General features: G+C 39.2%; 1 protein-coding gene across 12 annotated transcripts in view; it reads left to right on the top strand.

Moving 5' to 3' along the window:
* SYNE1 (spectrin repeat containing nuclear envelope protein 1) overlaps positions 1 to 21,024 on the top strand; it is a 501,442-nt gene that overhangs the window by 368,189 nt on the left and 112,229 nt on the right. For 10 of the 12 annotated variants that reach the window (XM_073337684.1, XM_073337685.1, XM_073337688.1 and 7 more), the window contains 8 exons: positions 10,003 to 10,137; positions 11,505 to 11,611; positions 13,021 to 13,177; positions 14,404 to 14,535; positions 14,727 to 14,882; positions 16,063 to 16,272; positions 18,421 to 18,522; positions 20,612 to 20,731. In XM_073337684.1, coding sequence (XP_073193785.1) covers positions 10,003 to 10,137; positions 11,505 to 11,611; positions 13,021 to 13,177; positions 14,404 to 14,535; positions 14,727 to 14,882; positions 16,063 to 16,272; positions 18,421 to 18,522; positions 20,612 to 20,731 — 1,119 coding nt within the window. The remainder of the gene's footprint in view (positions 1 to 10,002; positions 10,138 to 11,504; positions 11,612 to 13,020; positions 13,178 to 14,403; positions 14,536 to 14,726; positions 14,883 to 16,062; positions 16,273 to 18,420; positions 18,523 to 20,611; positions 20,732 to 21,024) is intronic. The other 2 variants (XM_073337695.1, XM_073337683.1) reach the window with 1 other exon arrangement.

The raw sequence follows: 21,024 nt of genomic DNA, 5'->3' as shown, positions 1-21,024 counted from the left end.
ATTCTGAAAAGAAAACATTTCATCCCAAGTACCCCTTCAACATTATTCTTGCATAGTAAACCTCATGATTATGCAAATTAAATAAATGTTACCAGCAGTGTGCTGAGGTATAATATTGTCATATATAAGTCATATAAAATCACTGGCAAAATGCAAAGATAGTAATTGGTATCAAAACTTGATTTCTTGCAATGTTGGGTTTTTAAATACGATAAGATTAATGAACCCCAGTTTTATTGTAAGCTTATTTACAGAATTTTTGGCTACTTTGCTAATATTAAGATAATTTTCGTTATAATTTAAAATTATTACCAGACTTAAATCAACTGCTTACCCCAAAATGTTACATAAATGCAACACTTCCATTTTATTTAAAGACCATGTTCTTGAAAGTTTTTATATCCATGTAAGCAGCTATTTTAGCTTTTAGGACTTCAGTTGCAGGTCATGAACATAAGAAGATAGAGGAAGCTGTGTATCATCTAACTTTTTAGAAGAAAGAAAAGGAGTACTTGTGGCACCTTACAGACTAACCAATTTATTTGAGCATCCGATGAAGTGAGCTGTAGCTCACGAAAGCTTATGCTCAAATAAATTGGTTAGTCTCTAAGGTGCCACAAGTACTCCTTTTCTTTTTGCAAATACACACTAACACGGCTGTTACTCTGAAACCTTTTTAGAAGAGAGGTTTAAACTGATTATCTGATCAGTGAAGGATATTTTAGTAAATGACCCCTTCTTATAATAATTTCCTAGTCTGAACTTCTCTTTCAAGAAGTTACAAGTTACATTGCATCCTCTCTTCTCTTAAATTCATGATTCTCACCTTATAATTATTTCCTTGATTAAGTGACCAAGGCATAAGGCATTTCCTGTGGATTAATGATCAGAGAAGCTGATGGCCTGAAATATAGTAGAGGAACATTAACCCCAGCTGATCACTGATCCTGAGGAGATGTTATGTGCCAAGACCATTATTGCTCTCATCAGATGAAAATGCAAAAATAAAATCACAGGCTTATCATCACTTCCCTTGGGTACAAGACAGCCACAGAGAGTGGTAAGAAGAAGGTCTCTCCTCAACCTACACCAGACAATAGAGCTAGATAGCAATGAAGGGAATGCATGTTGCTCTGTCCCAAGTAATATTATAGCAGCCACTTTACCCCTGTCCCTCAAGGAGACCCAGGAAGCATTGTGTCCTCTGAAGTGCTTCACTCCGCCCCCCCTCTCCCCCCCCACAACCCCCTGCTGCAAATGTGACCCAGTATATAAACTGCTGCAATGCTCTCTTGCTCTGCGCCTGTACCTATCCTAATAATTTGCTCTCGAATACGCTGGAGAAGTTAAACTACTTTGATGAGCACAAACCATTTTGCAGACAAAATTCTTTCTTTATCTTCCCACACCCTCTGATGCACAGGGCATCCACCAGTTTCTGCCTTTCATTTAGGGCCTGTGCTGGTCTGTTCAGGCGTTTTGAGTATCATGTTTATGGATATACTTCTTTCTCTGTTGTTCTGCTTAATGTTTCTCTAGATTGCCCCCTTTTTCTCTTTACAGGTAATATCCATATTATCACTTCCCATGGAAGTCATGGTGGTGGCATACTTAAAATGTGTCCTAAATATGTCCATCATCGTCATTGTCTTACCATGTTTGATGCTTTAGATTGGTTTACTCTACTTAGACTCTGATATTGTAAGAAACTCTTTCCAATGGACTCTGAATATCGTCCACAGGCATGAGTGAGTTGATCTTATCAATTTCTGTTGTAGATTTCCATGACCCTGCTCCATAAAGGAGGACTGACATGATGCCAGCGTTAAAAAAGTTAAAAAATTTTCTGTCAGTGCCAATCATGCAACTTCTCCAAATCTGTTTCAAGTGTATGAAAATTGTTTGCTGCTTTTGATATTTGTTGCTTGAAATCAAGTTTGATGTCACCATCATTGCACAACTCGCTCCCTAGAAAGATTAAATTACTTACTACTTCTAGTGTTTCTTTGTCCATTCAAATGGTTATTTTGTGGACATTGATAGCCATATATTTTCTCTTTCCCTTGTGGATAGACAAACGAACTTGTTTTGCTGTTTCTGCTAAAAGCTCTGTCTTTTCTTCTATTAAGTAATGTGTTGAACTGAGGCAGGACAATGAGTTCAGCCAAAATGAGTTCATCCGATTGTATTCTATCGTTTGTCCATAAAATTCCTAGTTGCCTTCTGTGGTTATTGTCCTCATGGCAAAGTCAATGACCAGTGCAAACAATAGTGGGGACATAATACACGTTTACCTTACTTCAGTTGTCACTGCAAACCATTTGCTGATGTTGTCACTATCTCTGACTACGTATTCAGCATTATAATATAGATCCTTGATTATTCTAATTATTTTTGCTGGTATTCTGTAGTATGCCATAATTTTCCAAAGACTGTCCTTATGTATGCTGTCAAAAGCCTTCTGGAGATCTGTAAAATTTATCACAAGAGGTCCTTGCCAATTCCACATTTTGTTCTAGAATATGTCTGAGAACAACAATATGGTCTTCACATGATCTCAGTGGTCTAAAACCTGCTTATTCCTCTTCAGGTTGAAGGTCTAGTTGTTTCTTGTTACATTCCAGGATGATAGTACACATGATTTTTCCAGGTACTGAGCGTAATGTGATTCCTCTCTAGTTATTGTAGTTAGTATGGTCACTCTTCTTTGGCAGTTTTACTGTAAGCCTCTCCTCCACTGGGTTGGGTTCTTTTCTTCATTCCATAGTCTATCCAAGAAGACAAGAGAAGTTTGGAGGGCCGTTTTGTCACTTGCTTTAAGCATCTCTTCAGTAATGTTATCCTCTCTGCTGCTTTCCCATTTTGGAGTTTACTGATGAGTCTTCCATTTCTTCCCATATCAAGCTCCAGTGGTAGGTCTTCATCAGGTATTTCTAGTAGTTAACTTGGGCTTGTTCTATTTAAAACAGTCTGAAAATATTCTTCCTATCTTTTCCTTTTGTTGTTGTTCTGTATTAAGAGTCTTAACATTTACATCTCTGATAGGCTTCCAGTACTGCTAAAGTTTCCTGTTAGCTGTGTGATTGTCTTATACAAGGTTATAAGATCACCGCTTTGGGTAGCATTTTCAGTCTCTTGACATTTTCTATCCATGTATGCACTTTGTTCTCTTCTAGACTCCTTTTTATCTCTGTCTAGAGTTCTGTATTCTTCTTGCCACTTGCTTGTCTCTTGACATGTCTTAGCATTAATGGGTTTTTGCTTTATAGTTATTCTCTTATCCACTGCTGTCCAAGTAACATCATTAACCCATTCTTCCCTTTTAGATTTTGTTATTAAAATGTCTTTGCATTGCCTGGATAGAAGCTCTGATGTTTTCCCTCAGAATATCAGCATCTGGGTTTTCTTCAACTAACTCCATTAGAACACTGCACCTGTTCTTCAGCTCAAGCTGAAAAGCACCTTTTGTGTTTGGGTCTTTTTGATTGTGTGCTATTGATGCGTTGTCTTCTTTTAACCTTCTTCTTCCTCTTAAACTTGATCTTCAATTTAGTGATGCAAAAGTTATGGTCACGGACCACATCTGCTCCCTTGTGCGCACCTGTGAAATGTTCTTGAAATGCAGAAGCGATCTATCTGATTCTTTGTAGTACCGTCTTGGGAGTTCCATGTCACTTTCTGGATTTCTTTGAGGAAATATTTTCCCATCTATCACAAAGTTGTTCATACTGCAAATTTCTACGAATTGTTCACCGTTTTGGTTCATATCCAAACCCCTGCTGCACTTGCCCATAACTTTATCTAACCCATCATTGTTCATTCCAGTGTTTGTATTAAAATCACACATAGTCACTATGATACCATGTTTTGGGACATTAATTAAGGCATCTTGTAACAAATCATAAAAAGCATTTTTTTCCACAACTGGATTTTTGCACTGTGTAACCACTAGCTTGAAGAATCTAATCTAAAAGTGAACTCTAATAATTTTTTCATGGACTGGTTCCTACTTCATTCAGCATTTGGATTGCTATGTCAGCTTCAAGTCTATGATCCACATTCCTTGAATATATGATGGTTTTATTTGAACAAATTATACTTTAGAGAAACAAACTTGTTTATCTGCACTCACTGATTCCAATGACATCCAGCTAGTAGCTATCCATTTTGGTAATTACTTGAGCTGTTTTAGAAGCTTTATATATTGTTCTCAGTGATTTTTTTTTCAGTGCCTCTCATATTCTTCACATGAAGTTGATCTCTTGTTCAAGCCTGCTGCACACTCTGTATGGCTCCTGTCGTTCATTTCTGTAGGAAGTTAATTTTTACATCATAGGATTACCAGCACCCAGCACAATCTTGTGGATACTTCCCCATCCACCACCCAGGGGATGCGCTTAGTAGCTTCAGATGCTCCAAGTAACAGACAAAAACAAAAGGAAGCTGTGGAAATACCCTAAAAGCTCTTAGATCAGAAGGGATCCAAATAATTTTTTGCAGCTATCCATTGCAGAGTTTAGCAGTCATACCATACAATATCTTTCAAACTTTTATGCTGTGAGACTACCTTCAAGCTACACGTATTTGGGGCAATAATATGAAATAAAATGCTGTGTTGACCTTGTTTTTTCTCTGCTTTTCTTCCAGATGGCTCCACTTCCTGGTTGCAGGAATGTGTGGGGTCAGCTGATATGAGGGTCAGAATGTAAAGGAGCAGTTACGGTGATCTGCCTCTTCTGCACGGAGATCTAGATCCTTTTAAGACCCCTTTGGAACTTCCTGGTGCTCCTCCTGCAATGGGGGCTCCTATTGGTTAGGAAGGTGGAGAGGAGAAGGATTAGAGGGGAGGTTCATAGAGTGCTATGGGTCCAAAAGGGTAAGCGCAGAGGCAGCACTAGCCTTTCCTAGGGAGTGGAGGAGCCTCTTACACTCCACCAGCACCAGCTACACAGTGAATTGCTAACCAGTTTCCCCTGCAGCCCATCCTCATTCCACTGCCCAATTTCACCACTTCTCCCTGATCCCACTTCCTGGCCCCTTCATCCACTTCTCACTCTTATATGGGGAACCATGTCATCTCTTCTCTCTGCCTTTTCCCCAGTCCCTGAGTCTATGTCCCAGCCTCATTCTGCTCCTTCCCCCTCACTGAGCAGGAAGCAGGGATTCTATGAGTGCATGGGAGCCAAAGAGTCAGAAAAAAAAGGTGAGAGAAGTTCTTGAATGAAGCTGGGAAAAGGAGGTGCTCAGTGGAAAGGTTTAGAAGGGACTGAGCAAGAGGGGCGAGGGAGACAAAGGCTGGGGGTAGGAAGGAAGCAGAGACCTGTAAGCCATAGAGATTCAAATAAATGTTTACAGGTCAGATCCTCTTTCCATCTGCCATCCTAGGCCCAATCCACTGTAGCCCCCCTAAATCATGCGCTTGCAACCAGGAATGGTGAAGCAGAGGGCAAAGATGAGGAAAATGGTAAAGATAATGGCAAGAATTTTCAAAAGTGATGTCTAAATTTAGGCTTGTATGTCCATAAATCAGCATCTAAATAAATGGCCTGATTTTCAGAAAGGCTAAGCACCCACAACTCCCAATGAAGCACTTATTTTTTCTAATGCAATAAAAGACTGAAAAATGTTGTTTTATTCCTTAGAAAGTTCCCAAATTTGTATAGTTCAGCTAAGGTTAAAAGCCCACTAACCACAAATTCAGTATATTTACTGAAGTGTTGTTGTTGGCTAACTTTCATGTAGCCTTTTAAAAATCCTAATTTAGATTTAAAGGCCTAAATTTACCATTGAATTCACATATTTGGCTCCCAGTGAAATCAGTGGAAGTTGTATGTGCCCCTCTGGGGGCAGAATATGTCCCCAGTTTCTTAGAAATTCAGTGACTGTTAGATTCTTTCGCAGTTGTCTTGTTTGTATTTTTTTCCATTTCTTGTAGCTCTGTAAGCAGTGCAATACTTAGTCTTTCAAAGCAAACAGTATAAAATTGCATATTTTAAAGGGACACAGTCACCACACAGATCACATTTCTATCAAAATTTACACCTAGTATAGTTACACTTAACACACAAAGTTATTCTAACTGAAATACATTAGCAGCAAACAGTTTCTGTTTTTTTAAGTTTATTTACTTTATGCATTCAAAAGTACATTGTAGTAAATAAATTGCCTATAAAGATTAAAAAATAATTGATACCAATTTTGAATCTTGGTTTTTCTGAGTACTTACAAGCCAATAAACAAAAAAAGTTCTATCAAATACAATTCAAATTGAAATGTTAATGTGTTCATTACCTTTTATCGTCTATGATTTGGGAATAATTAAAACAGACACAACTAAACATAGGAGGTTAGTGCTAGAACATGTGTATTCTAGCTTATATATATATATATATAAGCTAGAATACACACACACACACTTTGCAGTACATGTTTTACTCCTGGATCTACAAATTCCAAAGGCTCTCTCATATTTATTTATTTCTTATTTCCATAGACTGAAAAAAAAAATCTGAAACAAGCTTGTCTTGTAATGTTCCATTTTCAAACCTTGGTGTGGTTTTATTACTTAGCATGCATCCAAGGCCTTCAATTTGTTTATTTTAGTTTTGTGTAGCACCTGTCCCCTTGGTAGCTGAACACTCCTCCTAGCGAAGAGGATGCTTTAAGAATCTAGTTCAAATCAGTCTCTAGCCATTGATAAGCTTTCTGTACCATTTAGAAAAAGTGTGTCTTTCTCCATTCAAACAATAGCTTCCCTTCATTTCTTCCTCACCAAGATTAATTTGAGATTCAATGAGAAACTATTCATTTCTTTCAAAAGTCCTTCAAATAGTAGTAGGAGATAGAGAAATCTATATACTTGTCTCAGGAAAATTGTCATATTTTTAATCAGATAAGTAAAACTGGAAAATAACCCTTGCTTTGCTTTGCCTGGGACCCCCCACGCTTCATTCCCTATCTACCTACCAGCTTTGCTAAAGACTTCATAGCAGTTTCCCTACATCCAGCTAATCTTCAAGGAGAATAGAAGACTTAACCACAATGGAGTGAGGCTTGGGGTTAACAGCAGGTCTTGATGAAAGACCACTTAATTTTTGTCCCCCTTACAATTTTCACCTTCTAACACCACCCAACCCCACACCAGGACCGCTCCTGTTCACCAGAGCTATTGAATTGTCCATCAGAAAGAAAAACCTTAGGCTTCTTTCTATGTTGTTGTCTGAATGCCTGCAACTGCAGTGCCATGTGACAGCAGTCCATATCAGAGTTCAAGTCCAATCACTGATGGGTCATTATCAGCTACAAGTGCAGTGAGACATGAGACAATCTTGTTTCCTTTTCCATTAGTTGATGGCATTGCACCTGTGCTGTTCCCTGTCCCTGAAAGAAAACAAGGGACCAAGTTGGACTTGAAGTTCATTCCCCATCATGGGAGCATATTCAGCTCTCTCTAGAGCACTTGAGTGGCCAAGCTTGATTCAGAATGACAGCTGAATCATGGGTAAAACCTGTATCCAAGGAGTCACATCTACAAAAATGAGATGCATAAAGCAAAAATCAAAAGGGAAGAGGGGCTGGGCCCTAGGTGTAGATTTTGAAGATTTGGAATCAGTAAAGAAAAAAAAAAAACAGGAGGAAGTCTTTCATGATAGCCTGGTATTTCTATATCTAGATATTTAATAGGTGCTAACTTTGAATATACCCAGACAATCACAAAAACCCAAAATTCCGGAACCATATAAGTTCATGTTTGTAAATGCTGGAGAAGAAAATTTGTGCTTAAATCCCTGCATTTAAATACATTTTTCTGCTGTTGCTGATCAGCACTTCTGAATTTACGATGAATGTGGATTTCATAGGGGTCAAGGATTATAGAAGAGTGGCTGGATCAAAAGAAATATCATTTGTAAACTCTTCCGTACCATTGAGGGCTTTGTTTTCTTTTTGGTGTTTGTTTACACAAAACATTTGTCTAATAATTTATTTGAGAAGAAAGGATCAATTATATATAGTAAGGGAGGATGAATGGGAATCAGTTTGCCTAAAATCACTGTCTGTCCATCTCTTTATCTCTCTTTTCTCTCTGTGTCAATCAACTCTCTCTATCTTTTGTATTTATCTTTTTATCTACCACAGATAAACTGATTCAAATATACTTATTAATTTTGGGGCTTAGTGTATAGGCCAGAATAAGAACCAGCATTCTCTCATTTGTAAATAATCAGTAAGCTGATGGAAACAATCAACTGATTCCCATCATTGTCAATTGGAACTTTTAAAGCTGGTAGGCATTTTAGGTCAATTAGGTCTTTGGGAAAGGTGGAGGTCTTCACTTTTAAAAAACAGATGTAATGTTTGCGTGAGGTACTGGATTAGCATTCCTGAAGAAAGTGATCTGCTGTTTATCCATGGAATATTAGTCACAGAGTAAATGCACAGGGCAACTGCAACTGGAGCTGGGTGAAATTTTTCAGACTTTTAGGTTTCAGAGTAGCAGCCGTGTTAGTCTGTATTCGCAAAAAGAAAAGGAGTACTTGTGGCACCTTAGCGACTAACCAATTTATTTGAGCATAAGCTTTCGTGAGCTACAGCTCACATGAAGTGTGAAGTGAGCTGTAGCTCACGAAAGCTTATGCTCAAATAAATTGGTTAGTCTCTAAGGTGCCACAAGTACTCTTTTTCTTTTTTCAGACTTCTAGTTTGTTCCATGAAAAAATGCAGTTCTGATTGACCCAAAACTATTCATGAATTTGACCCAGTTAATTTAATCTGGGAAACATTTTTCCGGGTCAGTTTCAGAAAACTATGTTTGTGTCATCTTTAGCCAGTGATTAGGGCACTTAGCTGGGAGATGCAGGTTTAAATCCCCACTTTGGAGCAACATTTGAACTTAGTGCTTTCCTAGCCCAGGTGAGCTGCCTAACCACCAAGCTATACCGCTCAAACTCTTCTGCTGAAGCTGTTCCACTTTATTAATTATAATTGGGTCAGGAGAGAGAGAAAGAGGCTATAACATGGTGATTAAAGGTTTTACCTGATGATAAGAGGTGTGGATTCAAATCTTCTCTCTGCCTGATTCAGAGGAGAGTTTTAAATTCACATCTACCTCCCAGGTGAGAGCTTTAATCAGCAGGCTATGGAGTTATTATCTTGTGTTCTCTGGCCAAATGGATAGTTAAGTAGTTATATAAAGCAAAACAGGAGAGTGTGAGTAGCCTACCCCAGAATAGCCAATAGCTTGGTGGTTAGGGCACTTACACAGTAGAAGAGGGTGCCTCAGTTTAAGTCTTTGCTCTCAGGAATGCTTAAATATGTATACAAAGTAGGGCATCTTCAGTAGGTGAGATTTCGAGTAACTTACCCCAGGATAGCTTGGAGGTTAGGCTGCTCAGGGGGAGATCAGAGTTCAAATCCCAACTCCAGAGTGGGGATTTGCAGCTGGGTCTCCCACACGCCAAGCCAGTTCCCTCATCACTAGCTAAAGGTTAAAAGGAATCTCTCTCTCTCTCACACTTTTCTGAAGCTGACTGGACTTTTCCAGTTTGCTGACAAATTCTAAACATTTTCAGAATGAAACTGAACCAAATATTGTCCCTAATGTTTTTGTTTGCTGGCTGAACTGAAAGATCAATTATTTGCCCAATTCTAACTGCAACCCTCTTCATTGCTGGCTTGTTAATGTGGCTTTCCTCTGAACTGAAGGGACATCCTGTAAGAGGGTGTCTCTAAGTCTATGCCAGTCCTGTTCCTCTGATTCTGCTAGCAAGATGCCAGTTGTGGTGGAGGTGTTTGCTTGGTTTGTTTTATGGAGACCTACCTGATACTGGCCAACAAACGAATAACTTCAAGTCACAGCTGAGCTAAATTCATGTAAACCAGCATCTTAGGAGTTGAAAGGCACTATACCATATTAATATGGACTGAGCCGGTGTCTCACACCTCGTTGTAACATAAAAGGTCCCTGTTATGTAAAGTAATTGTTTCTTTTCTTCTTAATCAAAGCAGGGAGTTTTACAAGACAAGGAGGTATGTGAATTGGACCTGATATCCTCACACAGTCCAAGTGTCCAAGAATGGCTGTCCCAAGCACGAACAACCCGTTCCCAGCAGCAACAGAGCAGCCTCCAGCAACAGAAAGTTAGTACTTTGTACTTGCCACATGCTGACCTGCAGGTTTCATTTAACATCACAACATGTTTCTTGGTAGGACTTTAGGCATTTACTGCCTGGGCAGTGTAGGGAACCAGAAATTTATAAGATTCTTCTGGTGTATGCTCTGTATTTACATACATCTCTTATTTAAACCCACTTTTGCCCATCAAATGGATACAAATACCCTAGGGGTAGGCGTAGTATCTGAATAGATTGGAAATGATATAGCTAGTTTAGAACTTCTTCCTTAAATAATTGCACACTATTAGGGTGGCACATTGTCCTGTGAGGAAAAAATGACTTGTATAACTTAAATATCCAGGTCTAGTTCATAGCTGGTCCTTTGCAACGTTGTGCAAAGAATGGGGAGTATGCTAGATGCCTTTCCCCTACACACACAGTCTGTACAGGGGGCACTCAGAATCACAGTCCCTGCACTCTTCTAAAAACAGAATCTGCTCCTTCCAGCACACACAGTGCATATGGGGCCATGTTTCCATCTCTTCTACTCACAAGCCAGCCAAGCTACCTAGCTTCTGAGAAGGAGCCATGTTACACTATCTGTTTGTAGGGTTTTCTATAGCAACATAGGATCTAAGGCCCCAACGCAGCAAATTACTTAACTATGTGCTTTAATACTTTCCGAATCAGGGCCTAAAAGCTTTGTGCTAGCATGCTGCATTATCCTGCATACCTGAAACACTAAAGAGATTTTGCCCCCTGAGGCAGAGCTCTTCCTAGAGTTTGCACCACCCGTTGGTGAGGGCTGTGCCATAATGATGCAGTTGACCCTTCCCCGCCCCTCTCCCCATCAGAGGTAAGACGGAGCCAGCCAGACCAAATTAAAGATGACCTTGTGGTTATGGCTCTGAATGGGGACCCAGGAGGTCTGTGTTCTGTTTCTGGCTCTGCCCACTATTTCCTATGTAAACTTGGGCAAGTCACTTAGTCTCACTGTGCCTCAGTTCCCCATCTGTACAGTGAGGATAATACTTACCTTACTTCACAGAGATGTTGTAAGGATACATTCATTAAGGTCCTGAAGCACTCCACTGCTGTCTTGATGGAGACAATAGATACACACACCCTTGTGGTGTCAGTTTGGCATGACTGAGTCATAAGTAGCATATTCGTTTTTTGAGATTACTCACCTTAATAACAGTGAGGGGAAGGCTATGGACATCTCTTTCATTCTGGGAAGGCTGTGGGCATCTATACTCATTTCCTGAGCATTTATTTTGATGGCTGTCCTACTCTGATGGTTAAGAGAGGTAAAAACATGCATCGGATACGCTCTTCACAACCAGAAAAACAAACAAACTATTAACATAGCCATCTTTGTTCTCTGTTAGGAGCTGGAACAAGAGCTGGCAGAGCAGAAGAAGCTACTTCGTTCAGTAGCAAGCCACGGAGAAGAAATCCTAACCCAACATTCTGCTCCAGATGGCCGTCGAGCTAGGTGAGCTTCGATACATTTTTTTTTCAGTGGGGATCCCTAAGCCTTCACACTTTGGCCTCCTTGCTTCTGTCTGTTTCTTCCAACATCTTGTTCTCTAATTTTTGTTCTGTTTGTGTTTGTACAGAGCCTAGCACAATGGGGCCCTGATCCATGTCTGTGGCTCCTAGGTTCTGTGATAATACAAGTAAATAATAATACTATCCTAAACCACTGGGATCTGAAAGCATAATCTTATTAACAAATGAAGTGTCTATAACTTAATTTTCTCTGCATGAAGTTAATTAAGACTTTTATCTTTGGCACTTGGAACTTCTCTTGAATTTTGAGCCATAGGGTGAGATTCTCACCCTCACTCTGGACCATTTATGCCAGGCCTTGGTTCAGGCTGGGGGAGAATTCTCCCTGGTAATAACTGAAGAAGACAAATACAGCCTGCTTGAGGACTCCCACAAGACTTGGCATGGGAGCATGCAGCGGTGGGGCTGAGGAGGGTGGAGAGTCCTGAATTTCCATTTGCTGCAAAGCTGGCCATTAGTAGCTCTGGGGGTGGGGCAGGTAGGATGCCATAAATTAGAACAGCTCTCAGAGCTGCTTAAATAACCCTGGCTCCTGCAATATGCCAAAATCTGGAAGGCATAAAGGTGGTTCATAGGATAGCGGAGCAAAAGCTTTGATGCTCAATATTAGGGACTTTTACATTAAAACCAGTGCATGTGAATGACTCAGCAGGGGAAGAAGACCAGTTGCTCTCAGCAGTTTGTCTTCCTCATGCGTTAGTGTTTACAACAAGGAAGTGTAATAATTTAAAGTAAATTGAAAATCTCCCAAGTTTGGGGTTCAACCCAGTCCTGTAATAGTTGTGGAACAGTTGTTTTCCAAATAGCCACATTCACAGCTTTACCCCTGAACTTGGTTATAAAAGAAGGGGGAAAGTTGAACTTAACCTTTTGTTCACCAAGATTCAGGTAACATGTCTGACATGAGGAGAAGTAATGTAGGACACATGCGGAAAAATAGAGAGAGAGAGAGAGAGTTGATCCAAATTAGTAACTAGTAATTTAAATAACTACAACTTCACATTCTCTGAAATAACAACTGATTTAGAATTTAAATTTGAATCTAATATATTTTTCATCAATTTGGGGGTTGTATGTGTTTCTATTAGCTTATATGAGTGTTTGCAGCTCCATACAGTTCATAAGAGTTGAACAGGTCTGGTTATATTTGAGTACTTATTTCTGTTCTAAATGTATCCTTCATATTACCGCTTTAAAGCACGACTAAAAGCTGTTCTTTTAAAAAAGCATTTATTTCAAAATTGAATTATGTGAAAAATCAAAACTGAAAGGGGCAAGAAACACCTTCAATTACAATACTTCCTGAGCTTAACTTATATTTTTTTGTCACAGTGAGAAGCCTGATGTGTTATCTCAGGAGTTAGGCTTGGAAGGTGAGAATCCATCAGCTGAAGATCAAATGAGAATGAAATGGGAAGGCTTGCACCAGGAATTCAGCACCAAACAGAGACTGCTGCAGAATGCTTTGGAACAGGAAAAGGCACAACCGGTAGCTGGTTTTAATGTTTCTGTGCACTCTTGTATGAAAAGCATGTAGCTGAGCACACAAAGTACAGTTTATGCACAGCAAATGCCTTATGTCGAATACAGTTTTTAAAAATAGTCAGTTCAAGGAACATAAAGCAAAATTTTTTGTAAAATTTTACAAATTATCCAAAATTGGAAGTATTATTCGGCTTTATGAGTTTAAACTCATTGTGTGGGATCCTGGACCCATTCAGTTTATTGACCTCAATGAGGCCAGGATTTCACCCATGGAGTTTTACCGCAAGAGGTAAATGGTTCAAGACTTGCATAGATCGCAGATCACCTTCACTTTAGATGTAAGCAGAACCATCTGCCAACTATCCAAGGGTCTGACAGAGATTAAAACTCATAATTATTATTAGTTTATTTGTATTTTAGTATCCCCCTGAGGCCCCACTTAGGACTGGGGCCTTCCTGTGCGAGTTGCTGTACATATGGCAAGGGACAGGCTCTGTGTGAAAGAGCTTGCAGCCCAGTTTAAAGTGAAATGCAGCAAGTGTGTGCAACGAAGAGAGAATGAGGAAAGAAGAATGAGAACAACAGTGATGAAGGTGCATGTTTACCTAGACTCACTCTGGGCTTGACTCAGCTCACATAAAACCCAGTGAAAACTTTCCCACAGACCTTAATGGGAGCTGGATTGGGCCTTATGTGCAAATGTAGATGGTTTTTTTACTTAAAAATATGGTACAATATAAATAGAGTCGGCAATCCTCATTGCCCACTCATTTGTCCTGATTCATTTTAAAAAAAAAAAAAAGAGCACCCACTATTTTTTTCCCTCAGATGTTACAGCCCCGGGGCACCCACGGTGTCAGTGCCTATGCAAGGTAGACAAGAATTTGTCTAGCTTCAACTCCCAGCCATTGGATTGTGCTATACTTTTTCTCTTGTTAGGCACTGGCTTAGTGCTCTGTTCCAGAATGGTCTAGTAACTGTAGCTTTCCAACATATAAACAGTATTACTACTTCAGCATCTTTGGGTATAGTGTCTCATTGCTAAGTTTAGTTCAAGTGTACTGTTCATACATGCTATGAACCTCCAGTGTGAGCAGCTTTATAACAGCGGTATATGTGTGACTTATTTAATGGTGTAGGGGCTCCTCAGCCGGTAGTAGTATCTATATTTTCGTATGAGAGATCCAGTGTACATCAGAACTACTCTAACCAATATTTCTCTTCTAACAGCTTTACAACAGACCAAACAGACTGATGTCTGGCCTACCCTTGTATAAAGGAGAAGGAAAGGCACAAGATAAATCATCAGTTGAATCTATATTGGTTGGTTTGAACCAGGCCTTTGAAGATGTTTCATCTAAGGTACAGTGGCATTATTTGTTTTTAAATACAATTTTATGCAGAGCTGCTGTACAGAGTGAACACTCCTCTAGTTCCCACTTGGCAGTGAGCTGCCCCTCCCTGAACACTGGAGAGCCAGTGGACATTAGTTCTCTGTATGGAAGCAGTATGAACTGACAGATTTTCCTATCACTTTCGCTCCTTTCACTCAGGCTGGAGGAGCAGAGAAGGAAAGCCTGCACTTGGAACAGAAGCTTTATGATAGCGTGTCAGCTACCTCTTCTTGGCTGGATGGTGTTGAAGAATGCTTATTTGTTGCTACAGCCCTGCTTCCAGAAGAGACAGAAACTTGCCTGTATAACCAGGAAGTAAGTATTTTTAGTTTTCCAATCAGGTTCTGTTTTGCTTTGTATCTTAGTGAGAAGTAAGACTCTAGAATAATAGTTTTGCATAACTGAATGCAACTGGAAAACTCCTTCCAGTTAAGACTTTGCCCTCATGAGGATAAGGGACTTCACAAAAGCAGATGTCAACAAATGTAGAGAATTGATAGGTAAGATGCTATGGGAAGGAAATCTAAGGGAAAAATGAGTTCAGGAGAGCTGGCAGCTCCTCAGAGACAGTATTACAGACACAACAGTAATCTATCCAGATGCGGAGGAGAAAGAGGAAGAACAGTAAGAGACCAGAATGACTGTATCAACAGCTCTTTAATGATCTAAAATCAGAAAGCAATAATACAAAAAGTAGAAAGAAGGACACATTGCTAAGGATGAGTACAAAAGAACAGCACAAGCATGTAGGGGCAAAATGAGTTGTACCTAGCAAGGGACATAAAAGGCAATAAGAAAATGTTCTAGAAATACCATAAGAGCAAGAGAAAGACAAAGGAGAGTGTAAGTCCAATACTTAGCGGGGAAGGAGAGTTAATAACAGATGACACAAAAAAGGCTGAAGTATTTAATGCCTATTGTTTTTCAGTCTTCATTGAAATGATTAACACAAATAATATTAACAACAAGGGGAAAGCAACACAAGCCAGAAGAGGGTAAGAACAGGTTAAAGAACATTTAGATTGACTAGATGTATTCAAGTTGGTGGTGCCTGGTGACATTACTCCTGTGTACTTAAGGAAGAGCCCAAGCAATCTTGGAACCATTGAGAACTCATAGAGGATGCGTGAGGTCTCAGAGGGCTGGAGAAAGGCAAAGAGAGTACATATGTTTAAAAAAGGGGGAGAAGGAGGACCTGGGAAATTATAGACAAGTCAGCCTAACTTTACTATCTGGAAAGATATTGGAACAAACTATTAAGCAATCAATGTGTAAGCTTCTAGAGGATAATAGGGTGATAAGCATTAACCAACATGGATTTGTCAAGAACAACTCATGCCAAACCAACCTTTTATTGTTACTAAAAAGATTTCCTGGGCTTTTAGGCATGGTTTTAAAGTCTATTGTGAATGAAGGGGTGGTAGTTACAGCAATACAGTAGGTCTATTTGTTAGTGTCTAATTCCAAAAATTGTTCTGTTCCATAAAAACTCCAGTCTCTTGCCAAAGATATCAAAGAGATGTCAGAAGAAATGGATAAGAACAAGAATTTGTTTTCTCAAGCATTTCCCGAGAACAGTGATAACAGGGATGTTATAGAGGAAACTTTGGACTGTCTACTAGGGAGACTGACCATGCTGGAGTCAGTAGTAAACCAGAGGTGCCATCAGATGAAAGAGAGACTTCAGCAAATACTCACATTCCAGGTAGGTTGCCAAGGAATTCTCTAGACCCTCCCCTATGTCGCATTATCTGTTGAAAGTTTTGGGGGGTTATTAGGTAATAGAATAAACGGGTAAATTTCCACATACAAGTGGAGTTTTAAGACAGGATTTCAATAGTGACTAGAGATGTTAAGTGCCTCAATTTTTTGGTGTCCAACTTGTGACACCTTAAATAAACCTGACGGTCAGAAAGCGTTGAGTACGCTCACTGTGGTGTCCATCTCAAGTTGAGTATCCAAAAATGGAAGCCTCCCCAAATCAATAGTCCCTTAAAAATTTGGGCCAAAGTTCCAACTCACGTTATTGTTAGCAGAATAGTTGTACATATAGTTCCCTGTGTGCTACCGTGAATGTTCATCCAATAATGCATGGCACATGTGTTTGGTATTACAATAACCAGCATCCTTTGACTACTATACTTAAAGGGGGAAAGAGCAACTATAGCTTTCAGATTTCTAAGGTACAAACAGCATACTGCTTTGTTGATAAGGTGGGATACAGTGCAAAATATATACCAAACATTAGCCTTGTTTTGATATCTACCTTCTCAACTTTGTTAACACCATCCCATTATCCTTTAACAGCTCCTACCTCAAGTGACCTCCAGTATTAAAAACTCTGTGTACATAATACCCTCACCCTTTATTCGCCTAGAAACTTTTGCAAACATCAGGGGGTTACTGCCATCTTCTCCCCTTTTCCTGCCACATAAAGCCTACACTGCCAGTCACTTCAGGAAGTTTCTTACAACTTCCTGAAGTGACTGGCAGTGTAGGCTTTATGTGGAACTTCCATCAACTGCTGTAAAATTGGTATATCCAATGCTGTCTGTCTGTCTTTAGATCAGAATCCCAAACTGAATGAGTATTTTTAAAGGATTTTCATAAAATTCAAGAGTGAAGTAAATACAGTATCTATTTTAGTCACATATGCCTCTGTTGTCTCATCTTTATCTTTATTCTACATATATTTGGAACTCTTCTCAACACACAGCCTGTTGTGTTTCTTTGTTTTAAACTCTAAAACCAATAGAGATGGTTTGCTCTGGCACAAATGAAACAAACACTAGCAACAAGTGTTAGGTGTAAAACGCCTAACTGTGGTAGAGAAAAGAGATCATAAGTGTATATTGTTGCAGTACCATAGGTACTATTGTATAAGAAGTCATCATATGAAAATAGGTTTCAGAGTAACAGCCGTGTTAGTCTGTATTCGCAAAAAGAAAAGGAGTACTTGTGGCACCTTAGAGACTAACCAATTTATTTGAGCATGAGCCCACGGTATGCATCCAATGAAGTGAGCTGTAGCTCACGAAAGCTCATGCTCAAATAAATTGGTTAGTCTCTAAGGTGCCACAAGTACTCCTTTTCTTCATATGAAAATAAAAATAAATCACCATTATTTTCTGCCTTTGCTAGGTGTCTTTGAAAATGTAGTGATGTTGCTCATACTTTCCGGTACTGTCAGCATACGTGGGATAAATATGTGAACAGAGAAGAAAGCACTAACAGTTGATTGAGGATAGTTCTGAAAAACAGCAAACAGATTAAAATGTAATTCTGCTCTGACAAATGACTCTGAAAATGGCAATATTGGGTTCCATGTTTGTTGTGTCCTGCTGACTTCCGTGTTAGATTTGCTCAGTTTACAGGCAAAAAGATCTTTTTCTATGAAAAAAAAATAAGAAGCTTGTTAGCTAAAATGAGCGATTAGAAGCATTTGAGCTGTATTTTATTCATTTTTGTTAAATAAGGCATTCTTAGAGGAAGTATGAATTCATGTTGTCAAATTGGAATGGAAGGGCCCACATGGTTTCTTTTTCTCTGAACATTACACTTGCATAATAGTTATTTCACCTTTTTTTGGAGTTGTCAACAATGTCCCGTGGTTTTAAAGCACTTTGTACATGTAACATCTAATTCAATACACAATAGATTGTATGCATTCGTGTGAATTATTCCCACTTTGAATACATACAAGTAACGTACCATGTTCTGAAAATTTAATCCATTATGTCAACAAGTGATGTACTCTTGTTTGGGAATAGACTAATGTTTAATTGATGTGAGTCATGATTGGCTATAATTTTTCTTTTTTAAAACTTCACTTGAACTTTATTGTCTCTTACAGAATGATCTAAAGCTACTGTTTACATCATTGGCTGATCACAAATACATAGTTCTGCAGAAACAAGCAGAGGCAGCTGAGCGACCTGAAACGGAACAAATGCAGGTATTATCAAATATCTATTATGAACAAGAAGAGCAGTGTGAGTATGGTGAATACAGAAAGATTTTCTGCTTGAGACTGAAATAGTCTCTGTAGGACAAGAACCAGGTGTGTGGGAGAGGAGGATGTTTATGGTGTGTACATTGTATGTGAAAATAAAATATGTGCATGTCCAAGAATGTACTTCTGACTTCTGAAAAATATTAAAAACTTCTAAAATAGAAGGGGCATGGAATACAGACACAGAAAACCCAGGCGGCTAAGGAGATTCATATAGAGAGCACCCAAAAGTGTGGTCATTTCAGTACAGGCAATTAGAAGGATAAGTCCTTGACCTACATCTCTTCAGTATACTTTGTCTTGCTGGTGCCTGATTAAAAACAAGTGGCATGTTTTGGTGCTCTGAGGTGTTTATATCCTGACCTCCACATTCTGTGTTTTTCAAACTGAGGAAAATGTGCTCTAGCAGGAAATGTGCACTGAATAATTAATCTCAACCTAGATATCTTTTGTCCCATGTTTTTGTTATTCCTGGTATTGAAAACAAACTTTGGTGAATGCAGTGTGCATCAAAGGCTACTTTCTGGCTTTTTTGTGATAGGAAACAGGTGGGAGCAGAGATGTAGTAACAAAGTGATTTGCTCGGGTACTACAGTGATGAGTACCTATATGCGAAATGAAATAAACAGACAGATTCTGGCAGTCACTCTGTCTTTGTTGGAGAAACCTAAACATAATGACTCAAAGTTCTTCAAAGTGTGGTTTTTGAAAAACTCATTGGGTTCTTGCTCCACCATCTGTTGCTTGATGCCAGCAGGTGGGTAGGGGTTAGACATTAGAAATCACACAACCTTACAGTGCAGGGAGTGTTTAGGTCTGTATTCTGACAGACTCATGCATGGTGTGCTGCATAGTTCCCGGTACCCCTTCCTCCTTAGCTTAACTACCCAAAAAGGGCAGTCAGAATTTAGTTCCCAATATATAGAACACAAGGAGGGAAACAAGTAGGCAAGGAAACAGGCTGAAATAGTATATTAGCTCAGCTGATAAACCATAGACCTTTTAATTTCTAATTTCATAGGGTCATGGATTCAAGCCCTGCACTGAATAAGTATAGTTTTAGGGCCCAATTCTGAAATCAGTAGAACTGCTCACATCCATAAGTGTTTGTAGGATTAGGTCCTAAAACTACACTCACTCAGTGTTACGAGAGGTCAAAGGGACTATGCATGTGAAATATTAATCACTTGTATAAATGGTTTCAGGAGAGAGGCCTTAAAAAAGAAGGCTGGCTTTATGGTTAAGGTACTATACTGGGTCTCAGGAGATCTGCTTGCTATTCCTGGCTCTGCCACAGACATTCTCTATGATCTTCAGCAGACATCTGGGGTGAGATTTCAAAAGGCATTGGCCTCACTGCTTCCGCTGAAGTCACTGGTAAAGCTTTCATTTACTTCAGTGAGAGAAGTTAGGCCATCACTGACAGTCTTGTAAATCCAACCCTTAGTCACTCGGTTCCCCATCTACAAAAGGGGGCTAAGTATGCATTCTTACCTGACAGCAGTGTTGGGACTCATAATGAGGACAATGGCCAAGCGCTTATCTTCTTCAGTGTTGCAACATCAGGGCCATTGTGAAGATAAATTGTTTGTAAGGTTCTCCAACGCCATTGTGATGAGTGTAGAGGAAAGCTTAATTTTAAAATGTGTTTAAATTACCAAACACACCTTGCGTGTTTCTAATATAAACAGTATATATTACTAATCAGTAGTACAGAACTAGAATCCAATTTTGTTTAAACAATTCAAGTATAACATTCAATGTATGTGATATAAAAGTGCCATGCTACAGTAAACCTTTAATCAAAAAATTATCTTGAATGTCTGTCTCTGCTTCCTGTGCTGTATTTCTTCAGGTTATTCAGTTTCCAGGGTTCTCAGTGAAACACGATGAGTACAAAATTCACTATTAAAAAAATGGGGACAGATTAATACTTCATATCTAAAACAGTTCAAGTAAATGGTAATACTGTAGTACAGGTAAAAGATTGTTCTTAGACCTTCTAGCTAAATGTTGCAATTCCTTGATACAGGCTATCCTACAGGCAGAAGATGGTCTGAAGGAATTAGATGCTGGAATCAGCAAATTAAAGAAGCGTGGGGACAAGCTACAGATTGACCAGCCTTCCATGCAAGAGCTATCTAAGCTCCAGGTATAGTTCCCTTCCAAAGAAAGGTACATTATAATAACTACCTACTGATATTGAGGATATCTGTAAACTGCCCTTATCTTTATTGTACATAGGGCAATTTACAAAAATATGTCTCAAAGCACTTCACTGTGTATAAAAGAGATTTATAATTTTCTCCATAACATCCTCCTTGTCCTTGTATTTAACACTTTTGTAGCATCACTGACCTCGATCCTGCAAATCCCTACATGCTTAACTTCCAGCTTATGTGCAGTCCCATTGGCCGCTCAGGTGAACAAAGTTAAGCATGTGCA

The sequence above is a fragment of the Lepidochelys kempii genome, chromosome 3, assembly GCF_965140265.1.
Source record: "Lepidochelys kempii isolate rLepKem1 chromosome 3, rLepKem1.hap2, whole genome shotgun sequence".
Taxonomy (NCBI): domain Eukaryota; kingdom Metazoa; phylum Chordata; order Testudines; family Cheloniidae; genus Lepidochelys; species Lepidochelys kempii.
Note: the sequence above shows the minus strand (reverse complement) of the source record. Positions and strands in the feature narration are given on the sequence as shown.